The following is a 16,506-nucleotide window of genomic DNA, read 5'->3' on the forward strand; positions in this document are numbered from 1 at the left end:
TTTTTTTTTTTTTTGTCTCTCCCTCTCTTCCTTTTTTTGGTATTTTGTTTTGTTTTGCTTTTAGACTGGGTCTCTCTATTGCAGCCCAGGCTGCCCTCAAACTCCTCATTGTACAGATAGATGACTTAGCCTCCCAAATTCTGAGATGACAGGCATGTGTCATCATGGCTGGCTTAATTATTTACAGTACATCTTAAGTTCCTGGGCTATAACCTGAGATGAGAATTGTGCCTACTTATGGGGTCATTTCCAAGTTTCAGTTGAGTCAAACACTTGAGATGGCACCTGGAACATAGTAATAAAATATTGGGTTATTGATATGGCTCAGATGGTAAAGGCATTTGCTGCCAAGGCTGGCAACCTGAATTTCATCCCTGGGACCCACATTTTAAAAGAAGAGAATGAACAAGTGCAAATTATACTCTGATCTCCACATGTACACACTCACACTCTCTCACACACACTCAAAATAGAAAACTAGGGTCTGGAGAGGTGGTTCAGAGGTTAATAGCATTGGTGGCTCTTGCAAAGGACACAGTTTCAATTCCAAGTATCCATATGGTGGCTCACAAGCATCCAGTTCCAGGGGACCAAATGCCCTCCTCTAACCCCTGTGAACACAAGGAATATATTCATGGTGACATATATACATACAGGCAAAACACTCATTGGTGTAAAATAATAAATCTAAAAAGACTAAAACTAGAAGTCTCACTAAAATAAAAGCCCAAGAATGTCTCAGTTTTTCTCTCTTCAGGATCATTCTCTCAATGTTTTCTCAGAGTCAGGTAAGTCTGAGGCTGGGGCTGTAGTTCAGGTGGCAGAGTACGGGGTCCCACCCCTAACACTGTGTAACCTGTCCAGGGTGATGGACAGCTGGAATCTCAGGTAGAGGTAGGAAGATCAGGACTTAAAGGGCATCCCAAACTATACAGTAGGTTCCAAGCCAACCTGTAAAAAGGAAGAAAAGAAAAATGCAGGAGAGGAAGGGAGGAAGGAAAGAAGAAAGGAAGGGAGGAAATAATTTCCTAAGAATCAGGCCTTACCTTGTAGGGTAGAGTGTGAATGGGGAAGGTACTGGCTAGTGTCCTAAATTCCTGCACAACTGGACCCTGGACATTAAGTGTTGCTTCAAGACAGAGACCTAAAGTTCATTTACATTTGACAGAGAAGGATGCTGAGGCTCAAAACTGGGAAAGGAATTTACTCAAAGATCACACATCTGGGAAGTGGCCTGGCTTGTACTTGGCTCATCAAAGCCAGCAATAAACCCCATTCTAACAACCACAGCACCAATAACTGCTGTCAGACGAGCAGCAGCGGGCACGTCCCACATATTCAGTTCTGCTGTGAGTCTCCCTCTGGTGCCTGCTGTAACTGATTCTTGTCTCACATGGGGCCCAGAGAAGGTACCCTTCAGGGAGACAGGGAATGGAGGACTTGGGGCTAAGGGCAGCCCATAGGTCCTCAGAGAGCAACTTGGAGGAGGAGGTGGGAAGGGTCCTGAGAAGTCTCATCTCATGCTCTGAGCAAATGCCACTTTGTTAGTGACCACACCTTCTTGAGCGTCCCACTTCAGGGTTTCCTTCTCTGTTTCTTCCTCCTTTTCTTTCTCCCTCCTCCATTTCTTCTTCCTCCCACTCCACTTCTCTCCCCCTCACTTCTCTTTCCTCTCCTTTTCTCATTCTAGCTCCTCATCCTTTTCCTCTGCTTCCTCCCCTCTTCTTCTCTTCTCTTCTCCTTCCCCTCCTTTCTATTGTCCTTGCCCCCATCTTTCTCCTCCCCTTACTTCTTTCCACCCCTTCTTTTATTTTTATATTTTAAATTTTTTATTTAACTTTATTTATATGAGTCACTGTCTTCATGAGAGGTGGGCATTGGATCCCATTGCAGATGGTTGTGAGCCACCATGTGGTTGCTGGGATTTGAACTCAGAACCTCTGGAAGAGCAGTCAGTGCTCTTAACCACTGAGCCATCTCTCCAGCCTTCTCCCAACCCCACCCAATGCTTCTCTTTGAAGTACTGAGATCAAACCCAGAGCCTCATATATAGCAGACAACTGCTTTATCACTGAGTGACAGACACTCCCAGCCCCTTTAAATGTTTTTAGATAGGGTGTCACTAAGTTACCCAAGCTGGCTTTGAACTCTCTGTGTAGATGAGGCTAGCCTTGAATTTCTGATCTACCTGCCTCAGAAAAGCTGGGATGGCAGACTGGCACCACCAAGCTTCCTTACCCCTGCTTATTTTCCCTCAAAAGCAAATACAGTCATTTGTCTAACCATGATATTTATTTTTATTATTTACTGTGCTTGCTATTCTATCTCCCTCCTTTTAGGAAGAAAGATGTCAGGTGACAGGGGTTTCTGTTATTGTTCTGTTTTTTTTGTTTGTTTGTTTGTTTGTTTGTTTTTTGGAATAGGGTCATGAAGCTACCCCACAGCCAGTGCACGATGACCTTGAACTCCTACCCTCCTGCATGCACCACTACATCCAATTTATGGTGTGTTGGGAGTCAGAAGGTTCTTTGGATGCTAGACAGGCAGTCTATAGAGCGACATCCCCAGTCCCTGCATGTGACAGGTTTCTAATTGTTTTTATGCAGTGCTGGTCTCAGGGAATGTATGTAAACTGAGAGGAATGAGATAGAGCAGAAAACTGACAGAGAGCAAGGCCAAAGGAAGAAAAGCTAAAAGGCTTCTCTCTAGCTAGAGACATTTTTCTCTTGGTAGTTCTGTGCTACACATGGTGGTCCATGCCTACAATCTCAGTTGGAGGCAGGAGGATCAGGAGCTCAAGGTCATCCTTCACTACATTGTGAGTTTGAAGCCAGCCTGGACTAAGTAAGACCCTACTCTTAAGTCTAAAAATAAAACCAAAAAGTCCCAAGGTGGGAGAGATGGCTCTGCAGTTCAGCACATTTGCTTCTCTTCCGGAGGATCTTAGTCTAGTTTCCAACACTTCCTATAAATCCAGCTCCAGGGGGATCTAATGCCCTCTTCTGGCCTCAACTTGCAACTGCACTCACATGCAGACACGCATACACAAAAATAATAATAAATTGTTTAAAAAGTCACCTCTCTTAGGATTTTAGAATCCTCCAGCGCCTACGTCCCTAAATGATTCTTCTCTGCTCCCTAGGACCCTCGCAACAAGCACAAGTTCCGTCTACACAGCTACAGCAGTCCCACCTTCTGCGACCACTGTGGTTCCCTCCTTTACGGGCTGGTGCACCAGGGCATGAAATGTTCCTGTGAGTGTGCCCCGCAGGATGTCTGCTGCCCCTGCCCAGATCAGGCGCTAGAGGGTGCTCTCCTTCAGCCGCAGTGCAATGTCTGAGGTTTAGGGGAGATCTAAGGTGGGGTTGGTGAAGGCCTGGGCCTGAAATGCTATCCCCAGTTTTGTTCCACCAGGCTGTGAGATGAATGTGCACCGGCGCTGTGTGCGCAGCGTGCCCTCCCTTTGCGGTGTGGACCACACAGAGCGCCGTGGACGTCTGCAACTGGAAATCCGGGCTCCTACGTCGGATGAGATCCATATTACTGGTGAGGCTGTGCCTCCTCACTAGCCACACCCCAACCTGGAACTGAGGTTGACTGAACTTATCCAGGGTGTTCCATACCAGGAACCAGAATGCATACCTCCTACAGACCACAGCCTACATCCCTCACTCCATCCCCACTCTGGTGTCGGGCTCCATCCATTCATTCCCTTTCTGGCAGAAGACCTGCCTTCAGCCTTGATCTTTCAGATATGCTCTCATATAGCCCAGGTGTTCTCAAACTAGATGTGTAGCAGAGACTGGTTTCGAACTTTGGCCTGTCTGCCTGCCTCTACTTTCCAAATGCTGAGTTTCTAGACATGCTAAGTCTCCCGCCCTCCTGTACTGGGGATTGAACCTTGGAATTCATCATGCTTATCAATCAATCTACCATTGCCCCCATCCCAACTCTAGATTTCCAATTAGTGGTCATTGAGAGGGTGGGATGAGAGTCAAGATCTGACTTACCCAAGAAAGTCAGACTCCAGACTCTTGAGTCCTAGTGACAGAAAGATACTGAGTCTGATTTCTGGGCACATGCTCCATGCAACAGGCCTTATGCCCTGGATATAGGTGGTAGACAGATAAATCACAGAGAAAGGAGGCTGACCTTGAATTCTTTGGGGTTTTAGTTTAGTTTAGTTTTAGATCCATTTATTTTTTTCTGTGTGAGTATGGGTGAACATCATGTGTGTAATTGGTGCCCATAGAGGCCAAAAATGGATGTCAGTTCCTTGGAACTGGAGCTATAGATGGTTGTGAATCATCATGTAGGTGCTGGGATTCAAACTCAGACATTTGAAAACAAGGGCCGGGCAGTGATGGTGCATGCCTTTAATCCCAGCACTTGGGAGGCAGAGGCAGGCAAATTTCTGAGTTTGAGGCCAACCTGGTCTACAGTTCCAGGACAGCCAGGGCTATACAGAGAAACTCTGTCTCAAAAAACAAAACAAAACAAACAAACAAACAAACAAACAAAAACCAAAACAAAACAAGTGCTCTTAATGGGTGAGCCATCTCTTTGGTCCCTTATTATTATTTCAAACATTTATCTATCTATTTGTATGTGTGTGTGTGCATGTGTGCACACACTTTTCTAAGCCGTTTTTCTCATACCATCTCAGATCATCAGGATTGGTGGCCAGCACCTCCACCAGTTGAGCCATCTTGCTGGCTGTGATTCCCAGTTTTTGACTCCTGGCTCTGGGAAGGCTGGGAGCTATTTCTTGGGTCTCTAATTCAAGCCATCCTTCCCTGCCTTCTCCCTTCAGTTGGCGAGGCCCGGAACCTCATTCCTATGGACCCCAATGGCCTGTCTGATCCCTACGTGAAACTGAAGCTGATCCCGGACCCTCGGAACCTGACAAAACAGAAGACAAAGACAGTGAAAGCCACACTGAATCCCGTGTGGAACGAGACCTTCGTGTTGTGAGCTCTGGGGTTGTGATTTGAGAAAGAGAAGCATTAGAGAGTCCTAGCAGTACACAAACCCAGGATGCCAGGGAGAGGGGTGTATCAGAATGGAGTCCATCTCTAATAAGAGGCAGGAGAAGAGACAGGAATGGGATGATAAAGAGAGGGAGCCAAGAGACGGGTCTCTGAGTAGCTACTTCCCTTCAGTGTGCCCTGCTTGTCAGAATGAGGAGATCAGAGGACAGGTAGAGAACTAGAAAGACAAGACTTACAAGAAGTAGACAGAGAGGGTGGAGAGGTGGCTCAGTAGTTAAGAGTGAGTTCTACTCTTGAAGGGGACTTGGGATCCCAACACCTGCAAGGCATGGCCACTTGTGACTCCAGTTGCAAAGGACCTGATCCCTTCTTCTGGCCTTTACGGGCATCAGACACACACTTGGTGCATAGGCACATGCAGGCAAATTGGTCCTATGTGTATAAAATATTTAAATTGCTAAGGAAGCACAGAGATTGGGAGAGCAAGCTGACAGGTAAATGGATATTCAGATAGGCACTCAGGATAAGTGAGGAGAACAAGAAAGAAAACAGGAGGTTCTGAGGAGAATCCGGAGGAAGCAAAGGGAACAGGAAGTACAGGGGCCCAGGAAAAGAAGGACAGAGGGAAAGGCAGACAAAGGCAATGACACAGGGAGAGTTGTTGTGCATGCCTGCAAAGGGAGCAACGTTGGGGCTGAGGCAAGTTCAACGCTCACTCAGACTACAGAGAGAGACTCTGTCTCAGATAAACAAACAGACAAGCCAAAAGAAAGAAAAGGAGGGAGGGGATAAGTGTGGGGGAGAGGAAGGTGGGAAGGAGGAGAGAAGGAAAGAATGAAAGAGCAGGGGAGAAGGGGCCGATGGTAGGGGAGTGATAAGGACAGAGAGAAGAGCCAGGACAAGAATGCAGAAACCCTGAGTAAAGAGAGAAAAGAACCACGAGAAGGGGCCAAGAATTTGGGAGGGAGGGAGGGAGGGAGCTTGTGATAGTTATAATCTGTGCCTGCCGAATCTTGGGGTCAGAGGTGCTTGGGGTGAGGAAGTGGGACACCGTGACTTTGTGACTTTGGTCCTCACTCTGCTTCTGCCTTCCCACAGCAACCTGAAGCCAGGGGATGTAGAGCGCCGGCTCAGTGTGGAGGTGTGGGATTGGGATAGGACATCCCGAAATGACTTCATGGGTGCCATGTCCTTTGGTGTCTCAGAGCTACTCAAGGCCCCTGTGGATGGATGGTGAGGAGCAAGGCTGGGCTGGCCGTGTCACCTTCTCCCTCCATATGTGGTCTCTCTTAGGCCACCATCTTTCCCCCTTTTACCTTCCAGCATAGCCTCCCCCCCTTTCTCTTCTTCCTCCTCTGCATCCTCCTCTCTCCTCTCCAGCTTTTCCCCTCTTCTCTTATCTCACTCTCTCTCTCTTTCCATCTCTGTGTCGGTCTTTCTGTGTCACTTACCTCCCTTTGGATGTCTTTGCCTCTCCCATGGGTGCCCTGATTCTCCCATCCCTGCCCGGCCCTGGTCTCCGTCTGTATGTCAGGTACAAGTTACTGAACCAGGAGGAGGGCGAATATTACAATGTACCGGTGGCCGATGCTGACAACTGCAGCCTCCTCCAGAAGTTTGAGGTACCCTGACCGACTGACTGGCTTCCCCAGGGGAGCCCAGCCCAGCCTCCCCAACTACAGAGCTGGCTTTTGCCCTGTATCCCTGGTAGACTACTGGCACTGGGACTACAATTCCCAGAAGACTCCAGGGCTCCTTCCTCAACTCTTAGGGGTCTAGGCCACAGGGTCTCGTGGGAATTGTAGTTCTCTATCCCCATAGCTTTGGGGTGTTAAGGGCCCTTGTGGGCCTTTGCTGTAGGATGATTACCAACCGTTCAAGGGGCTCTGACTGTGGCTTTTCTTTTCCTCCAGGCTTGCAATTACCCCTTGGAATTGTATGAGGTTCGTATCTTTGGATGTATCTTCCCAATTCCTTATTCAATTCTGAACACTTATGTTGAGCACTTACTTTGTGTTTGTTTAATAAAGTCAGTGACTGTATGAGACAGGGCCACCATCATAGGTATCTGAGCTCAATTACAGGTATGTCAGGGAACCTCAAAGCCGTGGAGGAGGCATTATTCTACCCTCAGGAGTGAGCGGACAGTGAAGGCTTCTCTTTGAATTGCCCCTTGAGCTTTGCTGTCTCTCTGAGGACAGGGCACTGTTGTATCCATTCACACTCCCTCACTGAACATTATTTCCTGAAGCATAGTGCCAACATAGAATCAGGCCATTCCCTGGGGCTCTTCTCTAATGAAAGAGACAGCCTGAGACATCAGAACAGGAATGTGTTTGATGGTGGAAAAAGCTTTAGGCACCAGGGAGCCAGTACAGCCCAAGAGTCAGGACAACTTCCTAGAGTGTGCAGATGGAAGGAAGGAGAAAGAACACAAGAAGAGGAGGAAGGGAGGGAGGCAGTAAATAGCCCTCCTTTGCTGGTTCAAAAGATAGCATATCTCTGTGTAACAAGGCAAGGATCTAGTCATGGGGGAATCTCTATGCAACAGACAACATGATGAAACAGTTCCTCCTTCATACAACTTGTCCATGATGTAAGACCTGATACAAAATAAATCAAGCCTGGCCTGGTAGTGCAGGCCAGCAATCCCAGCTACTCTGAAGTCTGAAGCAGCAAGAGCACAAGTTCATGGCTTGCCATCTACAGAGTAAGTTCAACAGCAGCCTGAGCTATAGAATGAGTTCAAGGATGGCTCAGGCAACTTAGTGAGGCCCTGTCTCAAAATGAAAGCAAAAGGGAATGTGTGTGTGTGTGTCTGTGTGTGTGTGTGTCTGTGTTTCTGTGTGTCTGTGTGTCTGTGTGTGTGTGTCTGTGTGTAATTATAACTTAGCAGTTGGTTCTTATTTAGAATCCCCAAGTGAGGGGCTAGGGGTGTGGCTCAGTGGAAGAGCCCCTGCCTAGAATTCCCCAGTGAGGGGCTGGGGTGTAGCATTGTGGTAGAGCACCTGCCTGGAATCCATGAGACTTCAGATTCAATCCTCTGATTATTAAAAAACAAGCAAATGCTTGACATCTTAGGATGTCTTAGGTGATAAGAAAAACAATGAGCGTTGAGTAGCGTTGGGAAAGCTTTTGGTAATACTACTGTCTTCTTTGAGAAGCACTGGGAATTCTGCTGATAATGTGTGAGCTTGCAGTAAGAATGCTTCCCTAAGAAAGGGACTGCTGGGTACAGGTGTAAATGAAGCAAGACAATGAGTGAAGATCCCCAGAGGAGGGCCTTGCAGCAGAGGGTGGGATGTGTGTGAGCTGAGGTAGGAGCCAGACAGGAGCTGGGAGCAGCAAAGACAGTAAAGTTGGATCAAGGGCAGTGTGGGAAGGGAAGGAGGTGGCTTCAGAGAGGAAGCCTTGTCATCTCTCAAGAGGATGATGAAAACGTTTTAAGCCAAGCAATAAGGAAGAGTTCTGGGCCGAGCTGTGTTGTATATAAGATGATTGTGAGATTACCCCAGGCTGGCCTCAAACTCACTATGTAGCTGAGGCTGACCTTAAACTTCTGATCTTCCTGCCTCCTTCTCCTTAGTGCTGGGGTCACAGAATGTATCACTTTACCCAGTGTGGACTAACTGCTTAGTTGATGAATACCAATGATTTTATATGATTGTGTGTGGTATTGTCCACAGCTGTTTCCATGATCAGTAAGCAACCATTAGTATTACAAGTGCAGACCTATTATGTGACAGATTCTGGGCTGGGTTCTGGTTGGGTAGAACAGTAGTGAAATGCACAAGAATCCTTGATAGCCTTGGTAGTACAGACCTATAGTCCCAGCACCGAGGAGGCTGAAGCAGAAGGATTGGTATGAGTTCAAGGCTACTGTTGCCTACATAATGAGTTACTGAGCTACAAAATGGGTTTCATGCCAGAAGGAGCGACAGTGTGAGGCTCTCTCTCAAAATGGATGATAAGAAAGAAAGAAAGAAAGAAAGAAAGAAAGAAAGAAAGAAAGAAAGAAAGAAAGAAAGAAAGAGCCGGGCAGTGGTGGTGCACGCCTTTAATCCCAGCACTTGGGAGGCAGAGGCAGGCGGATTTCTGAGTTCAAGGCCAGCCTGGTCTACAGAGTGAGTTCCAGGACAGCCAGGGCTACACAGAGAAACCCTGTCTCAGAAAGAAAAGAAAAAGAAAAAGAGAGAGAGAGAGACAGACAGACAGACAGACCCGTATTCACTCACCAGCACCATATAAAGGTTCCCCAGAGGGCTGGAGAGAAACCCCAGGCTGTAGGTGCTTATTCTTTAGCAGGTCAGATCCCAGTACTGGGTAAAAAGGTGAGTTCCAGGTACTGTTCTAATTTGCATAGGTTACCCACTGACGCTTTCTAACTCTAGCTACTGGAAATTGTATGTATAACACTTACATTGTAGACAAGGTTATGGAGAGTCCCAGTTGGTGGCTGGGTCCCAAGTCTAGAAGGTCAGACTACGTATCTTCAAAAGAGCACACCCTATAGTAAAAGCTTCTTGAAGCCAGGCTGGATGGCTTAGATCTGCAATCCTAGCGCTTGGTAAGTAGAGGCAGGCAGAGCTGGGGCTCAGGGTCATCCTCAGCTACACGGCAAGTTTGAGGCTGGTCTTGGCTACTGGAGATCTTGTCAAAAGACAGGCAAAGACTCTGTTCTCCCGCTTCTTTCTGTCTTTCTGTCTGTATTTCTGTCTTTCTGTATTCCTCCCTCCCACCATCCATCCATCTGTATGCATGTCCATCTATCATATCTGCACATATTCATTTACGTATTCATGTACAGATACATAAGCATTTTTTTCCCTTGAAGCCCAGCTCTGCTCCAGGTTTGAGAGCAAACAGGTGCTGGGCGTGGTGGCGCACGCCTTTAATCCCAGCACTCGGGAGGCAGAGGCAGGCGGATTTCTGAGTTCGAAGCGAGCCTGGTCTACAGAGTGAGATCCAGGACAGCCAGGGCTATACAGAGAAACCTTGTCTCGAAAAACCAAAGAGAGAGAGAGAGAGAGAGAGAGAGAGAGAGAGAGAGAGAGAGAGAGAGAGAGAGAGAGCAAACAGGCTCCTGCATAGGATCTGGCAGGGAGTAAGCAGGCATTCACAGGGACAGAGAGATAATTACTCAGGGTCATGCAGGAGCTGTCCATGCTGCACAGGGGCCTCAAGAGAGGCATCTGACCCTGATAAAACCATCAGGAGAAACCTGTAAAGGAGATACTTGATTCTGGTCTAAAGAAGGTTTGAGAAACAGTTTGCAGGAGATGGCACAGGACAGGCTTCAAGATGACTCAGTATCACCTCCTAAGACCTTGAGGGGAGATAGAGAACCAAGTGAATGAGGCCAGGGTCTGTATCGCGGAAGAAGAGGAACAGGGAAGAGGAATGCCATCAGAGCCTGGTTTTGAAGCTGTAGGGAATAAAATCTTAATACACAGAAGCTGTTAGAGCCTTTGAAGCAAAGGGAAGACATGACCTGATTTATTTATTTTTAAATTGGTACTTCTGCCTGCAGAGCAGAGAACATATCAGAAAGAATGGCAGTGAGTATAGAGGGACATGTGTGGCAACTGGCAGTCCAGTCGTGGGACCCCACCCCCTCAACCGCTCAGGGGCTCAGGCAAGAAAAGATCAAGAGAGTCTCCCACCCCCACCCCCACTGATCACCCAGTGTGGTTCCCAGAGGAACAGCAGGCAGTCTCAACTTGGATCTTGTTTCAAGTCCATGTTCTGAGGCCCTACCTCCAGGAAACCTGGGAATGAGATCCCACTGATTTTGGCCAATCCCTCAAGGAGTTCCAGTTTAGAGACTAGTAGGTGAAAATTTGTAGACCAGAATTCTAGCCATTAGTTAAGGCTAGAGAATCCCTTCCTCCCTCCTACCCTTCTACAATCCCTCTTGCCCTTCCTTATTCCTTCCCTTTCCTAAATTCTTACTGTGTCTGTTCTCATCCTCTCTCTGTGTGTCTCTCTGTCTGTCTCTGTCTCTGTCTGTCTGTCTCTCTCTGTCTCTGTCTGTCTGTCTCTCTCTCATTTTCAGAGATAAGGTCTTCCTGTATAGCCCATACTGATCTTACAGTCTCCATACTCCTGCTTCAGACTCTTTATTGCTGGGGTTACCGGTGAGCCTAGCCAGAGATAGTTCTTTTTTTTTTTTTTTTTTTTGGTTTTTTGAGACAGGGTTTCTCTGTGTTGCCTTGGCTGTCCTGGAACTCACTCTGTAGACCAGGCTGGCCTCGAACTCAGAAATCCGCCTGCCTCCGCCTCCCGAGTGCTGGGATTAAAGGCGTGCGCCACCACGCCCGGCCAGAGATAGTTCTTAAGCTAAGTATAGAATGAAGCTAATGCCATTTTTTCTCTATTCTATCTCTCTTGGTCTTTTTTATTTTTGGGTGCTGAGCCTCTTAGGAATATAGGAATATCTCCAGATTCTGACTGTCTCTGGATTCTCTCTCTCTCTCTCTCTCTCTCTCTCTCTCTCTCTCTCTCTCTCTCTCTCTCTCTCCTTTCTCACAGAGAGTGCGGATGGGCCCCTCTTCCTCCCCCATCCCTTCTCCATCCCCCAGTCCTACGGACTCCAAGCGATGCTTCTTTGGTGCCAGCCCAGGACGCCTGCATATCTCTGACTTCAGCTTCCTCATGGTTCTAGGGAAAGGCAGTTTTGGGAAGGTCAGATTTCTGGGGATCGTGGGGGATGGGAGAAGGTCTGCAGAGAGGTTGGATTTCTATTCCATAGGGAGGGAGTTTGGGTGGGTGACTCAACTGAGGGCTCCTGCGTCCCTAAATGGAGGTAGCTTAAGTTGGAGTATCTGGAGATTTCCACTATAAACGTCTCAATGCTAAGCTGGCAAGATGGCTCAGCAGGCAAGAGCCCTTGCCACCAAGAGATAAAGGCACTTGCCACCAAGCTAGAGTACCTGAGTTTGATGCCCAAGATCTTGTGGTAAAATGATAGAACTGACTCCCCCAAATTGTTATTGACTTCGACACACAGGCATCCCCATAATGAATAAGTGTAATAAAATTGTATGTGCCAATACTTTTTTTTTTAAGATTTATTTATTTATTATATGTAAGTACACTGTAGCTGTCTTCAGACACTCCAGAAGAGGGAGCCAGATCTCGTTACGGATGGTTGTGAGCCACCATGTGGTTGCTGGGATTTGAACTCCAGACCTTCGGAAGAGCAGTCGGGTGCTCTTACCCACTGAGCCATCTCACCAGCCCCGCCAATACTTTTCTTGAGAGAAGTAGATGCACTTCAGGACAACCAGTCCCCTGAGAGGGGAAGACTCTGATCCTGTCTTCTGGGTGAAGCATAGCACAGGGTCCTGCAACAGCGAGTTTCTCAAGTGGACCTGCCCTTTCCGACCTCTCTCTGCAGGTAATGCTGGCAGAGCGCAGAGGCTCCGATGAACTCTATGCCATCAAGATACTGAAGAAAGACGTCATCGTCCAGGATGACGATGTAGACTGCACCCTCGTAGAGAAGCGTGTGCTGGCATTGGGAGGCCGAGGTCCTGGAGGCCGGCCACACTTTCTCACGCAGCTTCACTCCACCTTTCAGACTCCGGTGAGGAAGCGGGGCTGGGGTCATGGGTTAGAAGGCTGAGGTCAGAGTGTGGTCAGTGGAGTCACTGAGATATGACCCAGTGGGTAAGAGTGCTAGCCTTCGAATCATGAGGACCCGTGTTTGAGTCCCAGTCCTCGCTTAAAAAGCCAGACTTGGCTGTGTGTTCTCTAACCTCAGCATTGGGGGTCAGAGAGGAGTAGGTCCCAAGAGCTCTCTGGATACCCAGCCTTGATATTTTGGTGAGCATCCAGTTTAGTGAAAGACCCCATTCCAAGGTAATAAGAGATCACCACGTGGGATGCTTGGGCTCACACAGTCTCCCACTCCATATGCAGCTTGTAACCACACACATGTGCAAACAAAGATACGTTACTAAGATAAATGAATGAGGCTGGGGGTGATGGCTACACGCCTTTAATCCCAGAATGCATGAAACAGAGGCAGGTGGTTCTCTCTGAGTTAGAGGCCAACCTACTGTACAGAGCAAGGTCCAGGTCAGCCAGAGCTGTATAGTGACACTCTGTGTCAACAAAACAAAACAAAACAAAACAAAATGAATGCGCAATGCCTTAGTGAAAAAGACTAGCCGGGCGTGGTGGCGCACGCCTTTAATCCCAGCACTTGGGAGGCAGAGGCAGGTGGATTTCTGAGTTCNAGGCCAGCCTGGTCTACAAAGTGAGTTCCAGGACAGCCAGGGCTACACAGAGAAACCCTGTCTCGAAAAACCCCCAAAAAAACCCAAAACCCCCAAACCATTCTGCTCTTGCAGAAGAGCTGAGTTTGGTTCTCCTGCGCTGTGGCTCATAACCACTTGTAATTCTAGCACCAGGGGATAGCACCAGGGGACTTAATGCTCTGGTCTCTGAGGCTACCTGTGCTCGTGCACATCTAAGTCCCCCACATTCACAAAACTCAAAGTAAGTTATAAAATGAATGAATGTGCCATACAGGTAGGATCCAGTGTGGTGGGGAGGCTGGTGCTGTTTAGGGACACGGCCAGAGGATGGGATCTGAGAGGTTATGGTCAGTACCTTTGTGATTCCTGTGAGCTCAATTTCCAATGCCTATAGCTAGTGTTCCGTGGTTTTAAGTCTAATGACTTAGATGTAAATCTTTTCCTGAGGGTGAGCCTGTTTACCCGGTGCTAAGGATCAAAGCCAGGGCTCTGTGTCAGCAGGACAAGCTAGGCAAGCATCCCCTGACCAAATCCTGTCCCCAGCTCTTAGGGTTGTCTTATTTTAATTGGACATGGCAAGAGTGATTGGGCTTCCAGGGTGAGCGCATCACTTTTGGATTTGGACTGATGGACGAGTCATAAAAGAGTATTTCCCTGAGAGTGAGGGATTGTGCAAGAAGTTAGAATCCTCAGGGCTTGGAGAGGGCATGGCTTCACTTTCCTTGGTCTGAGCAAAAACCACGTAGCAGCACATATTTGTCATCCTGGCACCTGGGAGGCAGAGGCAGGAGTATTGCCATGAGCCTGAGCTTACCCTGGCCCACAGAGTGAGGGTCTGTAATAATAGTCAGAGCCAGAGAAATGCCTTAGTGGGTAAGAACCCCAGAGGGCCTGAGTTTGAATACCCATCACCCACGTGAAAAGCCAGATGTTGCTTCATGAATGCTGATGTGCTGGGGGTGGAGATGTTCCCAGAGTGTCACTGGGTCTTTACTGAGGGTCACCTTAACTCTGAGCTCAATAACAGACTCTATCTCAAGGAAATAAGACAGAGTGAGAGAGATGGGTGTCCTCTGCCTTCTGACCCCACACATGCACACATAACTCATACATCATCTACAATTCACCTGCTTTAAAAAACAGACTAATGGTTTCAACTGAAGCCTGACTTGGATTTTAGTCAAGTCCTGTGGATTGCTTAGAAAACTAGTTTATTAGAGTAGCAAAAATAAGTCTGAGGAGATGCTGAGGATCCAGGATTAGAATCTTGGACCTTTCCTATATACCTGTCCAGTTCCTCTAGATCACTGGCTGGTTGGATCAAGAGGTCTCCAAGTCTGTTCCCAATGGGCAGGAGGAAAGAGCTGTTCATAAATGGCTATGGTAGAAAGCTCTGTAATCCCAGCACTTGGAAGATAAAGGCAGGAGGATCACGAGTTTAAGGTTATTGTCCGTTACACAGTGGGTTTAAGTTACACATCTCTCTCTTGGAGCTAAAGAGTTGGCCCAGCACTTAAAGACATTTATTGCTCTTGCAAAGGATTCAGGTTCAGTTCCCAGTATCCATGTGGTGGCTTATAGTGATTGGAGTCTTCAGGTCCAGGCTACCCAATGCTCTCTTCTGACCTTAAAAGGCACCAGGCACAACATGTGGTAACATACATATATGCAGGCAAAACACTCAAAAAAAAAAAAAAAAAAGGCGCCAGTGTGTGTGTGTGTGTGTTGGGGAGGGGGGATGTCAGTGGTACAGCCTTTAATCCCAGCTTTAGGAAGCAGAGACAGGCATTTGAGGCCAGCTTGGTCTACGGAGCTAGTTCCAGGACAGCCAGAGCTACACTGAGAAATCCAGTCTCAAAAGAAGAGAAAAGAAGAGAAAAGAAAAAGGAGCTTGTCTGTTCAGATGTGGGTGTGTCCCTGCCACTAAGCCACACCACCTCCTCCTTAGGACCGCCTGTATTTTGTGATGGAGTACGTCACTGGGGGCGATTTAATGTACCACATTCAGCAATTGGGCAAGTTTAAGGAGCCCCATGCAGCGTAAGTCTCAGCAACGGTGAAGGGAGTGGGAGGTGGAAGGAGTGATCCTGTTATTGACCTTTTAACTTGCCATGTGCTCATCCAGATTCTACGCTGCGGAAATCGCCATAGGCCTCTTCTTCCTTCACAACCAGGGCATCATCTACAGGTCAGTAGCCCCAACAATCTCTGGAGAGGGAAAATGGGTGCCTGTAGGGGATGGGATTCCAATGCACAGCTCCAGATTGTTGAACATAGTTGCCTAGGGCTTTGTTTCCTATTGCTGTGCTAAAGTACACTACAAGGGACCTGGAAGGGTGGCTTCAGCAAGGTTGGATGCTGCCCTTGAAGAGGACCTAAGTTTGGTTCTCAACACCCATATCAGGTTGCTCACAACTGCCTGAAACCCCAGCTACCAGAGATATGACATGTATGCTTATGCCCCACTCCAGGCATCTGGACACACACACAAACTTATTTTTTGAACCAAAAATCAAACCAAAACAACTACAGCAGCAGCAGCCAAAGGGAGGAAGCATTTGGCTTGGCTCACAGTTTCCATCATTGAGGGGAAATCAAAGTAAAATAAACTCGAAGCAGCTATTTATATCCACAGTTAAGAGCAGAGAACATGCCCTGAAGTGGTGGCTCATGTTTTTAATCCCAGGACTTGGGAGTCAGAAGCTGGTGGATCTCTGAGTTTGAAGCCAGCCTGGTCTACAGAGCAAGTTGTAGGACAACCAGGGCTACACAGAGAAACCTTGCCTCAAAACAAGCAAACAAAGAGCAGAGAACAATGGATTAATTCACAAAGCTAGTGCTCAGATTACAAAGTCCGTAAACTTTCTTGCCTGCGGAGTGATACCACCCACAGTCGACTAGGTCTGCCTACCTCAATTAAAGTAATGAAGAAAGTCCTCCACAAACTTGCCCACAGGCCAACCTGATCCAGATAATCCCTCCTTGAGACTCTCTTCCTGGGAGATAGTGGATTATATCGAGTTGACATTGAAAACTCTATCCTACACGGCCCCCAATGGAGGAGCTAGAGAAATTACCCAAGGAGTTAAAGGGATCTGCAGCCCTATAGGTGGAACAACAATATGAACTAACCAGTACCCTGGATCTCTTGTCTCTAGCTGCATATGTATCAAAAGATGGCCTAGTCGGCCATCACTGCAAAGAGAGGCCCATTGGACTTGCAAACTTTATATGCCCCAGTACAGGGGAAC

General features: G+C 47.7%; 1 protein-coding gene across 1 annotated transcript in view; it reads left to right on the forward strand.

Moving 5' to 3' along the window:
* Positions 1–16,506, forward strand: part of Prkcg (protein kinase C gamma) — a 28,162-nt gene that overhangs the window by 3,899 nt on the left and 7,757 nt on the right. Inside the window, exons 4-13 of the mRNA XM_021166727.1 lie at positions 3,143–3,254; positions 3,415–3,546; positions 4,814–4,970; positions 6,090–6,224; positions 6,526–6,613; positions 6,905–6,934; positions 11,523–11,675; positions 12,391–12,579; positions 15,204–15,295; positions 15,381–15,443. Of these exons, the coding sequence (XP_021022386.1) occupies positions 3,143–3,254; positions 3,415–3,546; positions 4,814–4,970; positions 6,090–6,224; positions 6,526–6,613; positions 6,905–6,934; positions 11,523–11,675; positions 12,391–12,579; positions 15,204–15,295; positions 15,381–15,443 (1,151 nt within the window). The remainder of the gene's footprint in view (positions 1–3,142; positions 3,255–3,414; positions 3,547–4,813; positions 4,971–6,089; positions 6,225–6,525; positions 6,614–6,904; positions 6,935–11,522; positions 11,676–12,390; positions 12,580–15,203; positions 15,296–15,380; positions 15,444–16,506) is intronic.

This window comes from Mus caroli, chromosome 7 (assembly GCF_900094665.2).
Source record: "Mus caroli chromosome 7, CAROLI_EIJ_v1.1, whole genome shotgun sequence".
NCBI classification, from domain to species: Eukaryota; Metazoa; Chordata; class Mammalia; order Rodentia; family Muridae; genus Mus; species Mus caroli.